The sequence below is a fragment of the Bombus vosnesenskii genome, unplaced genomic scaffold, assembly GCF_011952255.1.
Source record: "Bombus vosnesenskii isolate JDL3184/JDL3185 unplaced genomic scaffold, Bvos_JDL3184-5_v1.1 scf7180000013266, whole genome shotgun sequence".
In the NCBI taxonomy this organism is placed as follows: domain Eukaryota; kingdom Metazoa; phylum Arthropoda; class Insecta; order Hymenoptera; family Apidae; genus Bombus; species Bombus vosnesenskii.
Genome location: NW_022882926.1, coordinates 4,019,729 through 4,038,987, shown reverse-complemented (window position 1 = coordinate 4,038,987; position 19,259 = coordinate 4,019,729). Strand labels below are relative to the sequence as shown.

At 39.1% G+C, this 19,259-nt stretch overlaps 2 protein-coding genes across 7 annotated transcripts in view; one reads left to right on the top strand and one right to left on the bottom strand.

Moving 5' to 3' along the window:
- The window catches only part of LOC117230326 (1-phosphatidylinositol 4,5-bisphosphate phosphodiesterase-like), a 12,691-nt gene extending 9,766 nt beyond the window's left edge, over nt 1–2,925 (bottom strand). For all 3 annotated transcript variants that reach the window (XM_033487627.1, XM_033487630.1, XM_033487628.1), the window contains exon 1: nt 2,661–2,925. The gene's annotated coding sequence lies outside the window, so the exon portion shown is untranslated. The remainder of the gene's footprint in view (nt 1–2,660) is intronic.
- The window catches only part of LOC117230327, a 19,826-nt gene extending 567 nt beyond the window's left edge, over nt 1–19,259 (top strand). Inside the window, exons 2-11 of one of the 4 annotated variants that reach the window (XM_033487632.1) lie at nt 119–1,803; nt 1,907–2,094; nt 14,275–14,574; nt 14,680–15,244; nt 15,382–15,632; nt 15,941–16,104; nt 16,312–16,850; nt 17,375–17,602; nt 17,722–17,870; nt 18,544–19,259. In XM_033487632.1, the coding sequence (XP_033343523.1) occupies nt 14,428–14,574; nt 14,680–15,244; nt 15,382–15,632; nt 15,941–16,104; nt 16,312–16,850; nt 17,375–17,602; nt 17,722–17,870; nt 18,544–18,570 (2,070 nt within the window). In that variant the 5' untranslated portion in view covers nt 119–1,803; nt 1,907–2,094; nt 14,275–14,427 and the 3' untranslated portion in view covers nt 18,571–19,259. The remainder of the gene's footprint in view (nt 1–118; nt 1,804–1,906; nt 2,095–14,274; nt 14,575–14,679; nt 15,245–15,381; nt 15,633–15,940; nt 16,105–16,311; nt 16,851–17,374; nt 17,603–17,721; nt 17,871–18,543) is intronic. The other 3 variants (XM_033487631.1, XM_033487633.1, XM_033487634.1) reach the window with 3 other exon arrangements.

The following is a 19,259-nucleotide window of genomic DNA, read 5'->3' as shown; positions in this document are numbered from 1 at the left end:
TAGAATGCCGTAATATCTCGCGTCTTTGTTGATAGTCTACGGCATTGCTGAAACGGCCGATCGTAAAACTTCTCCATAGTAACTTTTTCATTGTATTTGATTAACATATCATTTACAGGTTCAAACATTCAACTACGTGCAAGCCTGTTAACTCTAATAATCCCATTCTTCCGATAATACCAAGTCCATCGTTCAGTTTTAAGTGTATTTAAAAAGGTAATGAGCAAACACGATTAAAGTTATTCAAGACGAAGGAAACTTCGACCTTCTGTGGAGTGAAGTGGTATTGCTGATATAAATAACATTGTTTTATTACAATCTGCGAGTGTTAATTTTAAGAGGCGCACGAACGAAAGCCATTAAACAAGTTATGTATCGTGCGAGCAATCTCGTTGAATCATGAAAGATCCAAGTTATGTGCGTTACACGCTTATGCAATATCACGTAACGCCTTCACCCTGAACTCGCGCACACTGAATGAAATTATTGTACGATAAAAGCTTCCTGCGAATGAATAGAAATCGGAAGCAACAGACTAGACGCGTGTGTTCTATCAGTTTGATGTTTCCACGGCTTCATCCCTCGGCTTCTCACGCCAGGCTTTTAAAATACGGCATTATCTCTGAACTAGCCATTACATGTTAGGTACACACGTTTGTAAATACAAGGTAAACGTTTGCACTTTGATAAGTGGAACATGGTGAAAAAATATTTGCACAGCCGACGAATACCGGTGTTACTTGGATTTGGAGCATAGGCGATTACACAGAGAATGGCCAGCGAGAATTTCTTCACGCCCCAGATTAATCGACAAGTGACAGTGGTTCAATTACCGTTTGTGGATCGGTAATTACATAACTTCCGGTGAAGGATGAGTTGAGCAGGCGCGACATTGACCGCTCAATCGCTTAATACGTTGGCCGGTCTCCTCAAGAAGAATGGAAATAAATGAGGGTCATGACCCGTATTGAGCGAGAGTAATGGAAGAGATCTCGCGATTCTTTCAGCCTTCAATTCCAACTATTTCGCAGTTTATTCGTTGTAGACGCTGGTACCTCATAAACTCATAGACACACAGTTCTAATTTGGTTATTTCTGCGTAGAAAAATCTATGATTCATTAGCAAGTTATTGCGAAGTTTACGGGCCTTGTGAAATTTGGAATTTTTTCTCGAAAAGTTATTATATAAATATTTACAAGTTGTAGGACCTTTAATCGTCTATAGTCTACGTCAACGATGCTACGCGTTTGTGTTTCGTTAACAAGTACGGTCGATATCACGTGGATATTTATAAACCAAACACTTCCAAACAATAGAATAAAATTCCTCGATAAACCATGACGCGATTATCTGCGAAAAGAACGCGAATCTGAGGTATCGGTCACGACGAAGATATCCGCGAAGGACGGCAATTACATTTCCTCGCGCCTAACAAGCGTAATATCCAAAGCGGCTATTTTCTATACTCGTGTAAAGCCCAATCCCCTCCAGCGAGAAGGTCAGAAGTCAGGAAAAAAGGAGCAGGAAGGGGGAGAGAAGCAGATAAAGTGCTTGATGGTGGGTGACAAGCTAATATCGAGGATGGTAAGGTGGCCGAAGGGACCGACTAGGAGGCAATATCTTGTAATGGATGTGATGTTTCTCGGCAAACTCATTCCATGGAAGGTTGTGCATTTGCCTAACCATTTCTCTACCACGCTTCTGATTCCCTTGACCTCGAAAATCCCTCCGGAGATCTACAATCAGGGTCGTGCGAGTCCTTGCCGTTTTTCCTCTTTTACATTCTTACCTAACGTCTTATCGTACGTTGCTCGCACGACGCAGCTATCAATTAGCAAATCGTGCACTCGTCACGCTTGCCACTTGCTACGATACGTTTATCTAGCTATGTGTTTTACTTTCTAGGAATGTGCGCTCACGAAACAAGTCACAAGCGAAACGCACGGAATGTAATGCTCGTGGGTCAGCACGCATGAGCGGTACGTAAACGCACGGGGAAGACAAACAGAAGCAGGACCGATGGCGAAGAGAAGGAGGAAGGGAGACAGAGGAGCGTTCAGATGAAGAGAGCAATAGGAAACGAGAGAGATGAGGTGATTAGAAACAAAAAAAAGAAAGAAAAGAAAAATAGAAAAAGTAAGGAGAAAGAAGAAAGAAAAGAAAGTACATAGTTTGAGATAACTGGCGGTTGACGAACGCGCGTGTATCTCGTAAATGACGCTCTGTGTTAGCGGTTATCCAATTGACAAAATCCCGTTTATTACGACAACGTTTCAATTACGTCTCGAGCAAAATGAACGAAACGAATTGATCGAATCGTATACAGCTTCCATACAAATTCGACACGTTCGTTCGCTCCGAAATCGAATACACATCTAGGTCTGTGAATCGTCAATTACGTCTATGCCACGCTCGACGATTCTCTAGCATTCGATTCTACATAAATTTATAAAACGTCGACCGATAGTTTATACGGTTAGCAAGCGTCCAAGGTTCCGGATGAAACGCAATGTGCCTGTGACGTGCAGTAACCATGAACGGTCGTGTACGATGTCGAGCGCGCGCACACACATATACAGAGGCGCGCGCGCGAGTGTTCACAATCACACATGGGCGTACTATGCCGTGAACGAAATTTCTGTAAGGTGTCTTGCCTTACCGTGTGCGAAATTACCGGCTGACTGATGGCAACAGTCCCATGGCGATTCGATTACATTCTATCACGATTCCTCTTGCACCGGTCTGCACACTCGAGTGTTCACGCACTCGACTTCTCTACTCACGAAAAAATAAAAAAAAAAACGAACGAACTTTACAGAAGAAGCGCGCGTTTCTTCGACTCGACACTGAACGCCTTTCAGGCGCGGCGGAAGAAACTGACGGTGCGACACCGTCTGTTGACGGGCAAGCAACTAGCCTGGCTCGATACCGTCCTTTTCTCCTGCGCGCATGTGCCGCCGTGACACAGCTTGCCGCTCTGTCTTCGCTTTTACTCGGTTAGTAAAAACGGTACCTGCCTTTCGAATTGCACGGCAACTATTTCGTGCAATAAACTGTCACGAAATGAAATGAAAGGAGCGATTCTGCTGGTATCGCATTACGCCCAAGAAATATTCGATTTCGTTGCTACTGTTATCACATCGGTGAATACGTAAATGTATTTGTGTCCGAGTAGGAACGGTGCGATTCTACTTCGAGACAGGGCAACGAAATCGTGAAATACTTTTTGAAATGGAAACACTTCTTGAAATGTATATAGAATCTGCGTGTAGATAACGATTGGTTAGTCTGAATATTTGTATAATTCTAATTGGAAAGCGAGAAAGCATACAAGTTGGTTTTTTGGGAAATTAATATTCGAAATTATTTGAAATCGAATAAGCTTCTTATTTAATTTCATGGATTTCTGCGTTCGGATTCGGGCCACGGTTAATCAGAATTAGGATCTCTGTGTATAAAGATCTTGCGGTTTTACGGGTCAAGTAATTCTTCTTATTATCAAAATTGAATAGCGTTATATAAATTTGTAAGGCTACGGTGAAACCTTTGTTCGGGTGTGAAAAATCTTCACATTATATATTCTACGTTTCTATAAAATCCTCAAATATATTCCAGCAAATAATGGGAGTGTGAATCAGAGGATATAAATACCTTTCTGGTGAATAAAACGAAGACAGCTATCTATACCTGGAGACAGATCATATGTAAATATACCTGCCACTCTGATCTACAGCCACTGTAACAGAAATAAAATAGGAACGCGTTGTATTAACCAAGTATCTGGAGCGAAAGATCAAATGCTTACTTTTCACCTTCTCTTTTGTCACTGATAATCGTCGTTGATAAAAAGCGAAATGTCGCTTTCTCAATTACGCGTTTAGAAGCATATTCTTCAAGTAATAGCATCCAAAAATATGCGTAATTGTTACGAGACAATTAGTTAACCGATTATACGTGTGTCTCGTTTTTCCAATCAATTATGACGATCGGTCGTCGTATCTCGATCCAGCATTTCTTCTTCTTTCATTGTGGATTATGTATACAGTTATCGAGAAAGTTGACATCTGGAATACCAATTTCGTTCATTAACAAAGCTAAAACTTGCTACTTGTGCTGAAATGACGCAACTTTGTTCGTTCAAACGAAAATCTGTTTACTGGAGAAACTAACTTCGCGTTTCCTAATTTTTTGACGTACAACAGAATGCTTCGACGTGCTTCGTTGTGTACCTTAATAGAATGGGAAACTTTGTCACTAAAACCTTTCAGCCCTATATACGAAACTATCCTTTATCCTCGTTACCTAGTAGCGAGTCAAAGTTGTATCGAATCGTATCGAGTTAAGACGATGAGACGCGATGGATAAACCGACGAAAGGTGAAAAGCATTTACAACGGTTATCGGGCGAGTGTACGCTGGAAAACGACGAAAACCCGCAATTGCTGCTGGATAACATCGGCGCGCTCTCTGTGAAGCTTGGCTCGAGTAAACGTCGGTATTCGATATCAGAAATCAGGCGTCGATAAGAACGAATTCACGTGAATTATGAAACGAGATATCGTATCAGCGCGGTAACGACGAGAAATGTCCAAGTAACATCGATCGCTCAGTATACAAAGATGAATGGACTTGGCTTTACGATTCGTATTGGTTTGGTCGACCGAAAATCCCTTTGATCGCTTTGGACGATGACGTCGAGGAATCTTTTACTTGGCCGTTCCCACTTTAGAGGTCGATACAGGTTTGAACAATTTCTTTCGATGGACCATTCCTATTTGTCCGGGAAGAGTCCATACGTCGAATAGAATGACAAATCACCTTCTTTGCGCGTTTTGATCAATATGTCTCTTATCGATGCGTTTGTTTGCAGTACGACTGGCTAGTAATCAATTTCTCAGTTACACAGAAATTTCATGCAACGAAGCTAGATACGAGAGGCGGTCGCAGTCTTGAAAAATAAACCAATGTTAGGTAGCAGCTTTTTCCTGTGGAGAATGTACCTTTTCCTGCGGAGGAAGTACGCTCAAACGCAGTGTCCGTAATCCCAGAGAGAATTAAACGGCAGAACGACTCAATGATGTTTTTATACGGCGTCTAAATAACTTACTACAGATTGTAAGACAATCCTCTCGTAATTCATTTTTCCATAAAGACGTCGTGTATCGATGTTACTCGGTTAATCTCAAAGCAAACGAACGATTTAGGCACCCTAGGAATTCGCGGTAACTCAGAAACGTTTCCGCATAAATCTGAATCCGCTTTTCGACTGTAGGAAATTTCCCTCTAGAACAATAGGAATCTCACGTACGCGCGACCGAATATGCGATCAAGATCCATACACTCAAGAAACTCCTGTTCTGTGTGACGTGCGCGGTCCGATTAGTATCCTAATAAGATCTTCCTACGTGCTTCGTTAACTTTGCGCGCTGACAAATTTTATTCCGGCTGACGTGGAAACGCGTTTAATCCCGCGAAAGTCGTTGCCATAAAAATTCAGTCGTAGGTCACGACGTATCTCAGAGATGCATGAAAAATGTTGCTATTTAACGCAGGTGTTAGATCATTCCTGCATGAACTCTGTCAGGCACAGGACCAAAGGCAGATGCAAAAAGTGTTCTACCTTTTTCTCATTTTTCACCCATCTTCCCCTGCTTCTCTTTCTTTCCTTCCTTACTTATGCCGAGTTTCCAGCGACATACAGACATACATGTAGTGTATCGCGTAACGACTACTTTTCTTCGATATAACTTGTGATCTATATGTTTGAAAATATTTATTTATTTGAAAAAAAACCTTTTTTTATTGCGTGTCTGACAAATTAACCATACTCGTCTTAGGTGAAGAAGAACGTATCGTCTAGAAATACATTTTCCAAGTTTGGAAATAAATAGAGGAGAAACCGGTTTTGAAAGAGAGAGTAACCTGGAAAGCAAATCGCAGGAGTGAGCATACCATCGCTACCGTTGAGAAATAAGCATGCTTCTTTTTTTAGACAAACCGGCTAACTCGGCAGACCGCAGGGTGTAAGCCCTCGTTTTGAATATGGATGGCAGTTCCCTTTTTCGGTACCGTCTCTCGTTTCTCTCACTCGCTCGCTCATTCTACTCGACTCGCCCTCTCTTCCTTCTCGTCTATTTCTCTTAACCCTCATTCTGGCCTCCCCTGCTACAAAATTAACTCGCATTCCGAGCTCCCTTTGATGTTACACAAAGTGTCACTGACCATCGTCTATGTTTGCGGTGCAACTGTGCGCATGTATGTATATGTATTAAATTCGGTACACTTGTATTCACTTACTGGATTAACGATACATTCCTTTATCCATTCTTACACGATTCGTTTACACCTGCGGACGAATCTTCTTAGCCTTAAGTGTTATTTTCAAATGATATGGAGCAGCGGTTCTTGCTGGTTCACGGTCCTCCGGGGAGTCACAAAGTCCTTACGCACGCAAGTTATTACTATATTATTTGCATAAAAAGTGTTTAGTACGTGTATTTATTTATTTATTTATTTATTTTTTGGTAAATCTCTTCTCTCAAGATTTAAAGATTGTCGATGAGCATTTTCTCCGTTTATTAATGCAGTTTCAACCTTAGTGAGAAGATATCGTTGAGCAGTTTTAAACATACATATTTGGCACACTACGGATTTTAATTTTGTGTCAAGTCCTGAGGGTCCGTGACAAAAAAAGATTATTCAAAGGAGGTCTCTGGTAGACAAAAGAACGTTAACAACCGCTGGTGTAGAGTATGCGCGAGTGACGTGAATTATACAACTACAAAATATGCATGTAGAATTTCGGAGGATTCATACATCCGCGCGCGCGCGCGTGATGCTTGGACGTCAGCAAAAAAACGAGCAGAAATGGTTATTTAAGAGATCGAAACGTAAGAGAATTCGCCAAGCTCACATTCGACCATAAGTTTATTCTCGTTATGCACATATATTTTATTTTTTGAAACCTTATCAATTTGGCTTGACTTTCAATTCAACAAACAATATTGTTTGTTTAACCTGTTTGTTTAAGAATCTTAATTTGTAGAGACGCATTGCTGTGACATGTGTCGTCGTGTAACGTGCACATGTTACATGCATTGCATTGGCATCCGCATGTACATTTCCTCGAGGAACGTGTTTCGGAAAGAGACGAAGCTATTTCGTAATTGTTTTGCTTCCTTGATGACTCGATCCGAGAGTAAAACCGAGTGACCTGCTCATTCCTGATATGAACCAGTGACATGTCAGTTACGAGACTTCTGGCAAACCTTAGAACTTTCGATTCGATTATTTCTCTGAATACTTTATTAGAAACGTTTCACGTTTCGATCGATCCACACCGCCAATGACCAACTATACTATTTGGTTCAAAATTACCTTTTAATGGAACCGAGAAGAATAAAAAGTAAAGTACGACGAAATCGGATTGTCCGTGCTCCGCTTGTCTTGAGCTTGACATTAAGTACAGAAGATTGAACGTATTAAGTTCTACACCTCCCAGGCTTTCTACGACACACGAAATGAGCCTTAGAAAATTATTACTACGTGTAATGAGTCATTTAGACCAGCTACTAACTACTACCATGTAAGTGATGGCGCATTCGTTTAATCATCGGATTTACTGTATTAACTTAATTGCTTTCTTCCTTCATTCTACGGCACAATACCTTCGTTTGTAATTACTAGCATCTTGCAATGGGTCGGTGTAAAGGAAAATGGAAACACTTGTGCAACCGTGACAAAGTAAAAGCATTTCTTTCTTTTAATTTGCTATTTCACCCGGGAACGGTGTTTGAGTAATCGTACAATTTTTTTAAAAAATCGACGCAACTGCACGATATTCACGATTACTTGTAACTTTTGTCAATCAATTTCAAAGTTAAATCGGCAAATTGTGATGGCTGTTCTGCTCGCCGTCCTACTATTTTCATAACGTTACATGCATACCCGTCAGTAGCAAATTTAATCTTCGATGAAGACGTATTGTTCGACTCGAATACGAACGAACGAATCGAACTCACAGCAGTTTAACTCTATTGTATCGAATATTATATTACATGCTGCCACGTTTCGGAACAAATCTCTGGCGAATATATTACCATGGTGATTTTATTCAGCTCCCACTATTTTTTCTGTCGTTTCACGCCATCGCGGATGATAATGAAAGATCGGATCGAATGCGTCTTCACTCGCTGCTTTCATCTATATTCGACGTTTTTCTAAAATGGCCCCAAGGGTAGGACGACAATGTTCGTTTGCAGAATTTAATTCGTTATTAAGCGTTAGATATTGCGCAAGCACCCTCGTTGGCTGACGTGTAAGAAAAGCAACGACGCGCACCGTACAGATGTGTAACCGGTAGCTGTTTAAATTGGACGCATACATGGCACATCATACAGAAATTCGTTCCCCAGAGGCGAAGTTAACAGCGGCGGAGCAACACGACCCCACAGGAAATTCTCTTACCGAATGGATCATGAGATGCATCTACCACGGACGAACCTCTGATAAACACCGTGAAAATTTTCCCTAACGTTGTCTAAATATTGTCGGATGATTCTTCGGATATCAACCGTTTTTCCATCATTTTGTGATACGGTTCGTAGCCTTGATGGAATTTGTCCTGCAGCTGGCCCGTTTACAATTTCATCGTTTGCCATTTATTTTACTAGAAACGTTCCTGTGGAATTTGCATTCCAACAAATATCCCGAGTCACCTATTGAGTAAATGGATGATCGAAATATCGTAGGACTGAATATGACGCGTGGTTCGATGCGATCAATTTAAATGTGACAAACCATCGTTATGCATACATCTAAAAGGCTAATATCGGATCGCCCGTGAACAACTAAGTTGCACGAGAAATACGTTTCACGTAATAACTTTTCGCCTATACGAATACGATTGATACGAATTGAAATCACATGCAGGTTAAACTTCCATTTAATTCGATATGCGTAGCGTGATTGCAAATTTTTAGGAATATTGGGAACCAGTTTTCGTGACCGCAACGGATTAAGAAAATATATAAATGGAAAAACTTTTTGCTACACAAACTTCTCTCCTCGTTTTCTTTATTTTCATCGTTTTAACTTTCGTACTACGATGCTGCCATATAATGGCGGAGACACGGTGCAATTTTATCCTCAAGTCTGTCGCGTCTTCTGCTCGACATCCTCGTTCTATTACTCCTATGAATGCGTCCTTCTCTATTTCATTTAGATTTTAACCTGCCCGCGCCTTTCATTTTAACATTCGCATTATCACATCCTCGAGTTTCTTGAAATTCCAGGTTCGATGTTCGCTCGTTCGAATTTCAGTCGGTTTTAGATTAAGCAAATTGCTCGCTATTTAAATTTCCAATGCTTCTTTCTTGTTTTGTAAGGAATATGCTTTCAAGTAAGCTTGTCAATATCGTGAACGAAGATGAATCGCCCTGTCGAATATGTCGCGAAAGACGTCGATAAAAATTTTTAAAAGGAAGGATCGATGATCAATATGGATAACACTGCGCGAATCTTTGCATCGAGTGTAATTAGTCTCATCCAGTTACTGTAAATTCGATTTATTCGCCCGTACGAAAATTTTAGCCGCAAATTTTCTCTGTTCCCGGATGGAACGGTGACGCCTCTCCGAAATTGTGAGAAAATGTAAAAAATGTCATTCACGAGCAAACGAATTTCATAGTTACATGACCTTATGTCGAGGTGCAGGTATTTTAACGAGCACCTGACATTTTTGGTGATACGTAACCGCGATAAAATTGGTTCGGTCCAATGTGATCTCACGCGAGTTGCTGTAACAAGTAAAAGTTACTCTAACAATTTCGCTAAGAACGTGATCTGCACGCTATATGTAATGCTCTTTCATTGAGTAATTAACTAATCAACCGCGACCGGTATAGCAAAAGAAACGTTTTCGCTGAACGACAATAGCCATTATTGCTTTTTTCAATAATCGACGGAACATCGATTCCTGAAGGCCACCGGTTGAAACGAATGTGACCACCGCAAAACCGGCTGTTCCTAGTTTGGCGAGGCGACCAAACTTGAACGATCTCGAACTTGTTTCATGAAAATCTAGTAGAGTAGGCGATAAAAAATATGCTACAAATACCTCCTTGGCAACAAATTAATTCCTTTCCTCCTACCTTTCTTCCTGTCTGACGCGTACGGAGTTCTAAGTCCATGCACCTCGAAAGAGGAGAAAATCTAGTTGAAGAATGTACTTGATCTGAGAGCCTTTTTAGCTCTTAATGGGGTGTGAGATGAATGTCTCTTTGGCGTTTCAAAGAGAGAGAGAAAAAAAATAGCGAGAACAGTACAGCCCATATCTGGCTGAGATGAGCGTGCTAGAATTATATCGAGAAATAAAAAATAAAAAAATACTCTAGAAATAAAATACCGTATTTACGCGTAAACTCTGGGAATATTTGGACAGCTGTGACACACTGGTTGGTTCCCATCGAGCCTGAAACATAACCGTGATTTAAAAAAAATGTCATAAATGTTACATAAAAAACCGCCAAGATTTTGATATCGGATATAGGACAGACACGTGGTAATCCTACGAGGTACTATAAATAAAAATTGCAAGCGATCCGTATTTTTATTGTACCAGTGTTGAGAAGTTGAAAAAAGAATTTGAATTTTATTATCCTTTTGTGTAATAGAATCTGAAGAGAGGAAGAATATTAATTAATTATTCTTGATTGTGCAATTTATATGACTTTTGCGTAAGAAGGTATGTTACAAAGGACGAAGAATTATACAGGTTGTATTATTTTAATTGATCCAAGTAAATATTTCTTATATATTTATTTTCTATATATCGAATATTTCAAACAAATCTTGTTGTTTCAAGGGGAACGTCTTCTGGTGATTCTTCGAGATGTCTGAAAATTTCTGCATATCTCAAGGTGATCTCTGTTTTCTTAAATGGAACTACACCTTTTTTCTATACATCATTCGATGTAGCTTTTGATTCTCTAGAAAAAGGTATTAAGACATTTGTGTCTGAAAATGCCTAGTTTAAAAGATTTCAATGTTAATTTTGTCAAACTGTGTGCATGAAAGACAATGGAAACATAAATATGAAAGCTATCTACGTTATCTTTCCCTGTCTTTCGTACGATAAATTTTACGAGATTCAAGCTAAGTTTTCTTTTCAATTAATCATTCTTCGACCCAAGTACCTTAACACCTTTTTGTAGGAGATTAAAAAGTATATCGAATGATGTAAAAAAAAGGAAGAATAGTTTCACTAAAAAAAAAAAAAAAGAATAAACGCATGCAAGATGAGATTTGTTACCATCGCAAGATACCCTCATCGAAACAAAGTAAGTTTCATTTGACTCATATTTACGAGATATTTATACGGATCGATTAGATTGAGCCATCCTATGTAACCGATAAATACAGATGAAATGAAACTATAAAAAGGGTAGTAAACATAATGTGAATGCGATAAAATTAATAGAGTCAGGGTGTCAAGTTCGAATATTGACATTTTAAAATGGAACATGAAAACTATATAAAGATGACGAAAAGTTGGAGAATGCAGTTTTATATGAAAGTAATAAAAACGAGATAACCATCGATATATAAGTACCACGGATGAATGAAACGATGTAATGTAGACGTTGATATTTTCAATATCGACTACTCGACATTGGATTAATAACAGCACCGATAACGATTACGAGTTGTAATCCAGCCACTGATTAATTAACGCTGCTAAGCTGGATCCTTTCCAGGAAAAATGTCGTTCCACTCATCCACTTAATATCTATCCATGAGAATAGAAAAATGATTTGGGAGAAATGTCAACAAAAAAATATATGTTTCTTCCGGAGTGTCTAAGTTTTCTACCTACTAATAAAATGGAAACCGAGGAAATCCGAGGAAATTCGAGACAAACAATATAATAGACATTTAGAAACTGCAATTACAATTTAACTGAATATTGGTTTTCAAAGATAGCCATGGTTAGTTAGGTTTAATTGTATGCTGCAACAGTACCAACTGTTAATTAGCAGGGACAATAGGTTTGTAACAATAAAAGGTTTTTCTCGTCGATGACAATGGTCATTCTGATCAACTTTGTTCGCGATCAAAGTGAAATTCGCTATTTATATTGGACGATCACGTTAACTGATACTAATAATACTTATAATTCTTTTTACTCGGTAATGTTTGGTCTCCTAATATTTATTTGACCTGGAAGTTTCAAGGAACTAGGTTAGCTTCTTCTTTTTTTTTTTTTTTGTAGATTTATTAAATGTCATTCAATTGGACTCTTCATCGTAATATCAATTGAATAATTTTGTTAGAAATTTTATCAGAAATTTAAAAATTAGTTAAGTAGTAGCTATCCGTAACAATATCCGTGAAAATTTCTATCTACAAAGATGTGTATAGTTTACGATCCTTTTACAATCTATCGATGGTTATTTAAAGATTGCTATTATTTATCAAGCCTATGAATTCCTTTTTACTCTTCCACGAATTTAATTGTATCTATTTGTATCGTAATTTTAGATATGTAATGATAAAAGACTTTTTCTGATATAGCATGATTATAGAGTGAGAAAATGAAAAAAATTAATCAAACAAACTGGACCGTATTGCAATGAAATGTTTATGTGGTTGCATTTTGAGCGTATCTAATTATCTCGCTTTCATACGATGAAGTTCGTAAATAAAAAACAATCGCGCAAGTTTAATATGTATATTGAATCATTTCAAACATCGTTGTGGTTTTAATATCCGTTGCTTTAAATGAACGTAACTCTTCCATTACCTTTTTTACTTGCTTTACTTGCTTTTAATATAAATATCAGCGACGTTTAAACAATGGACTTTTGATTATCTTTGAATAACCTTCTACCATTCACGATAATTTACTATTAATTATTGTACATCTATCGTTATCTATCAAACACTCGCGTTCGCGTACGACAGATAATCCCAATTACCATTTTTATGATTGGCTTTATCTAACGTTATCTAATTTTATTATCTTTCTAGAAGATAATCTTTTCCAAAATCGATTTGTAACACGATGATAAATATTTGTTTAATCTATTGAAGGGATTTAAAGACTTCTATTTAGATTTCAAATAAATAGCTTTCACTACTCAGACAGAAAGTGATTTAAAGTTTTAAAGGAATAAGATTAATTGCATATTCGAAGGTAATATTTGCTAATTTTGGTCGGCGCTTGAATGTCGAAGATAAGAGAAATAGTTTCTCGTCGAATAAAATCCCGACTTAATGCTTTGCAACCTTAGCATTAACGAACTGCAAAGATCGAAGAAGATGTAAGAGGGTTTACTAAGTACGTTCGCCGTTCATCTTCCATAAATTATAGGGCGCGTTTCGTACTGTACATTTCTATAAATGATATTCCCTAATTGCACCGAGATCATTTGCTCGTTCAACGTTACCATTTATAATAATTCATATAATGGATTCTCCCTGAAAACTAACTGAGATTCCTGTGACAAATATTTGGAATGAAAACAATGTCTTGATGAATAAGTACACTCTTGGATCTCGCAAAATGAATTTCCGTAAATTACTTGCAATTTACATTTAATTTTCACTGACACGTTTGCACACACAGTGCCGCACATTTGCGCTGAAAATCCACTGCCATTACGTAATAATAAATATTTAATAGCTAATATTCGAATACACTGAATTAATTGAATCGGGTAACTACACTAATACATTCAAAGCTAACTCATAATCAATTGATCAGTGCCTGAATAGAAACTGATAAAATTATTAGTCTAGTCGGCTAGATGAACGAACAGGATCTATACTTCAAGTTATCGACACTTTTATACGGAATTGAAGGTCGAACATATATGAGTGTGGTCGACATATAATTTTTATTACCATCTCTATTGCCTCTTTAAAAGTCAACGAACGTACACTCGTACACCTTTTATGGTTTTGCTACAAACCTTATAATACCCTTATATCCTACGATTGCGAACTCCTCCGTTTCAAAGCGTTCATCGAAGGTCGAATGGTTCCAGATAAAATGAATGGATGTCGACAATTACTAAGAAAAGTTATGAAACATAAAGCAGAAAGACGAGATTTTACAGCAAGTGTAAATTATTGAGAGCCTAAAGGACGCGTTATTCGTTAAACACGTCGTAAAAATAATAAATTTCTTGCTTCTTGGGTGAAACAAACAGCTCGTTCAAATCTTTAATTTTGTTGCAAAAGTAAAATACAAAGTTTCACTCAAACTTCTAGGTTTGCCGTTACACGTGTGAAAATATATCAGATTCATTGTATATCTGGCAATGAACCTGTCATAGAAAGAGAAAGGCGTCCATCTACATGATTTACCAGATCCAGTTTCGTACCTGATCTGGAAGACGTACAAAACCAGGAGCAGTGGAAAAGATGCGAGTTACAGCTTTTCTCCCGCTTCCTAACTATATAAGAAAGTTGATGGCAGTGATAGACCGCAGACTATCTTTGCGCGTGGTTATACTTACAATTTCTTTCTCGCACTCCGAAACGTGCAAAAAAGATCAAATGAAGAAACTGGTGAGTCGTCTGTTTTTTATACCGATCAGTCGACGCTTAATAACAAATTTTAATCAGTGACGATAATATAAATAATCAAAATTACTTGTAAATTTATTCCCTCAGATCGTATTCGTGTCGATGGTTGTGGTTGTCGCTGCGTATAAGAAAGGAAGAAGATACAGTGCCTTGGAAGAGTTTCCGCCTTATCAAGAGACTGGTTGGCATCCATCTTCTTCTCGCGGGCAACATCATTCATTTCGAGAGCCATCGTTTAAAACGCAATACTACCAATCTTACCGACATCGACCCTATAGACAGGATTTGGATTCTTTTCCGGAGCAACTGTCTCTCAAGGACCGATTGCTGTTGCGAGATTACGAATTATTGAGAAATCGACTATTTTACGATAACAGTTCGTCTTTTAAGAATGCTCCGGACTTCCATAGACAATCTTCGATCTTTATGAATGGAACACCGTTCAGAAATCAACAAAACAAAGATCAGACGGTTTCTGGAAATGAACAGCGACCTGAATATCAAGACGATCGATATTCCTCTTACCGGCAACCTTTCCGCGACGATTTTCGATTTGCCGACCTGTACGATAAACCAGTTGACTTTTACAAAGGACAATCAGGACAGCAACAGGTCGATTCAGTTGGTAGAGATTCGGAGTATTTGAAGCATGGTAAGTACTTTAATCAAAAGAAAGGTAGTAATTGATGTCATTTATTAAGAGTTTTTATCGTATCCTTTGAATCAAAGATACTTCGAACAAAGATGTTTGGACAGTTCGCGTTATAAGCAAGAATTTGTTTGATATAGGTAACCATGGTCTTGGATATGTGTCTGTGCCACCCATTTCGCCGTATGGAAACGCTCTGCCATTGAGCGAGGAAGCATCCACGACGATGACACCCTCAATGGCTCCGACAACCACCCACAAACCATGGCAACTGTCTACTGTCTCCTCCGCAACTTCAGCTACCACCCAAGTTCATACATCTACAACTTCCGAGCTGAAAATGGATTCGCACTCGAATACGGTGACAATGCCAACCGTGAAATCCGATACGGTGAGCGAAATATACTTTTCGTACATCATGACATCGTATTCAATTTTAGCGGTACAGCACAGCATAGTGCCCATTTTAGTAACATTTCCGCTGAGTCTTTCGTTTCTGCTTATACAACTTACCGATCACTTTGCTGGCTCGTTCGTTATTTCTTTGCAACAGTAATAAATGAAGTTTAATCCGACGCTTGAAGAACTTTTAATCAACATTTACAGTAACCTCTTTACAATTTCCCAACTGAATCCGTACGAGTGAAGTAACGACCGCGAATCTTAAAAGGTCCAATGCAAGTTAGTAATTGCTTTCAGCTGGCTGATGCTGCTACCACGAGCGTATCCGCTTCAACGATTTCTACGATACCAGCCTCTATGGTTACCACGAAACAGTCTTCGAACTTGGCTCGTTTACCGACCACTGAAGCTAGCTTACCTGTCATGGACACGGAATCTCCAATCATATCTTTCGGACGACAGTACGTAATAGCACTGTCAAGATTCGTTACTTGTATGATCGATCGTGATTTTTCCTCCGCCACTATCGCACCGTGTTCAAGGTGTATTTCTGAAACTAACGTTATTAGAACATTACGTCCCACGAAACTTCGAGCTGACATCCTGTACGATTGAATCAGCATTCATTTTTCCGAATTGTACGCATTCTGTTTCTGTTTTTCTTGCAGAACCGTACCTCCGATTGTATTTCAACCGACTACGTTCACCTCACCGACGCCCTATTATCTCTCCAATGAGTTAAAGGACAAGTTCCAGCAGTCCGTGCTTGATTATCTGCTATCCCAACAGGAGAAAGATGGTATCAAAAGCAACGTGCAAATTCTGCCGCTGAACCAAGCACTTCCAGATACGTCGAACAACAGCCTAAACAACAAGATCCCTAGCATGGTACTGAATTACATACTTCCAGAAAACTCAAAGGGCGTTCTGAAGAACAATTTGCAGAGTTCTCTGTTGAGCTATCTGCTGCAGCAGGAATCGAACCACGGTCTACCTTTCCAACAATCATCTCTATCGGAAACTGCGAATCATGTTCCATTAACCACGATAGTGGAGAGGCCAACGATGACACTCCCAAGTATACCGATTGCAACTTTGTCAGCGGTTTCTCGGCCAGTGCAGACGATAAACTACATTCCAATAACACCGCCAAGAGTGTCTGCTTTCTTGCCTCAAGATTCGTCCACATCTTCTGGCCTCTCGTTAGGTATAGCCACTTCATACGAATCGATAAGGTTCAGACCAAATCGTTCTTCGATGACCGAGAGGGACTCGCCTCCAGGGATTCCGTCGTTAAGAGAAATTTAATCTTTCGACTCTTTTATTGCCAGATCCCAGTGCGAAAGAGCCGCGAATCGTGGTCAACTTTATTGGGAAGCCCACTTTCTGCTCAATACTTTCGCTTCGAGTTCAGTTATAATTCTCAAAAATCCATCCACTCGTTCTCTCTCGTGGGTCTTCAACTTCGATGGATTTCTTTTTATCACCGGGAAAATAATCCGCATACGAGATAAACGTTCATCTTTTCACTTCTTTGCTATTACATCGCTTTCTGTTAGGGAAGTTTAAAATTAGTTAACCGTATTTTCCAAGTTACTAAATTCGTAGCGATTCTCTCTACGAGCGTGACAAGCAACGTAATATGCGGCGAACGTACGAAATTTCATGGAAGACTCTTGTCAACCGCAATTATGTAATTGTTTCTCCATGATTCGCGTGTTTTCACTCCAGGTACACCTCTGTCTTCTGGCTTGTCCGCGAACATATTGAGTAATCATATCGGCAGCACATTCAACAGTCTACCTGGTGGAATAAACACCGACATATCGGCAGGAATATCCAACAGCCTCTCATCGAACGTTCCCACTGGTGTGTCAACTTTGAACTTTGGCGAAAATGTCCAATATGGAGGGCAGTTGCGACCGTTTGAACCGGCGAGGACTCACTCATATTCCACAGGTATATCGATCGTACGTAATTACGCGGTTGTCCCGTCACGGATTCGTGAACACGACATTTCCGCTTTATTTTTCCAAACGTTCAAAACCTAATTCGTAGAACGCGTGTGGTTTGTACAGGGTTGCAGTTACAATTAGGCGGCTTCGGAGGGATAGATTACACCTTGCGTTCAACTAGTCCTACTTTACGTTCCACGAACCTCGACATTGGAAAATTGGGATTAAGTTTGCCAGAATTGCCGCGATATCAACTTCCTGCTTTCTCTAAGGTAAAGTTTCGGCGAATAGCTGCATGGATTTAGGAGAGGAGTTGGCCTGAAGAATGTTGAAAGTCCTTACTCGAATGAAATTTCCATCTTGTTTGCGGTGTTAGATTTTTTTCAACATGGAATTTTTTGCGCTTGTTACTTTATACAATATGAAGCTCGAGAAATTGGTAAACCTATTCCAGTGCAGTGGATACGTTCTAACTTGCATGATACGCGTATGGGGGAAGTTGGTGCATTCGAGTTCGGTGGTTCGTTTTACAAGAAAATTTTCCCATCAGCATGCGAGAACGTATTTTGTTTCAAATACTTGTAACACGAGTTACGTATTCACGATGGAAGTTCGCTGGTAATAGCTGACTATACCACGTAGAAATTTTAAACCGTGCATCGATTGTTGCATTTTAATAGAGTGACTTTTTAAATGTTTCCAAACTTACGGATTAACTGATAGTCGCGAAAACTTATCGACCTGGTGGAATTTTTTCCATCGGCAAATACACATGCACACAAACAGGAACGCGATATAAAGCCATTCAATGCTGTTACAACGACATCGTAAACACAGCGTCCATAATGTGCTTTAATTGCGAACTTCAGCATGAGAATTATGCGGTTATTTACGAATGTAGCGAAATGATTTTACTATATCGTGTATGTAACGTTTTTATTGTAGGTAAAATTGGGTCAACGCTTGTGGTGAACGTAGAAGCTAACTGGACCAATCGGTACAAAACCACGTGTTTATTTATAGCGTTACAAAATATTCTAGCAAGTTGCCAAAGTTTAAGAAACTCTAGGTTACGTCGAGAAATATTTCATAGTGTTATTCCGTAAATATTATCTCTATATAATTTAATTTACTATTATAATAGAAATAAATATTTGTTAATAGAAATAGTAAGATTATCAGCGTTTCTTCTGAATCGATTTCCGTCAACTTCATCCGTCCAATTTGATTAATCCTGTTTAATCCATTGCCTATACGTATAATCCTTTTTATCGTCATTCAATATTGACTCTGACATAATACTATTAACACATCGTGCGTTATCTGGGTTATTGACATTATTCGATCCATCGTACTTTTTCAGGCAGGCTATTTCAGAGATCACCGGCCCATATCTTTCTTCTTACCACTATAGGAAGCATTCACTGTTTGAGGGATATTCGTAAAAGTCAGCCCCGAACCGATTTCGTTGTAGATTCAATTTGGCCAACGTTCGTACTCACTGGCCCATGGACCATTCTCACCGTGAATTGCACTGATTCGAACAAATACCACGAGGACAGCCGACTTTTCGTCTTCTATCGATCTCTAAAAATCTGCAGAGGCAAGTGTTTTCTACACTGCAAAGATACGAAAATGAATTTAATATCTTGCCACTTACC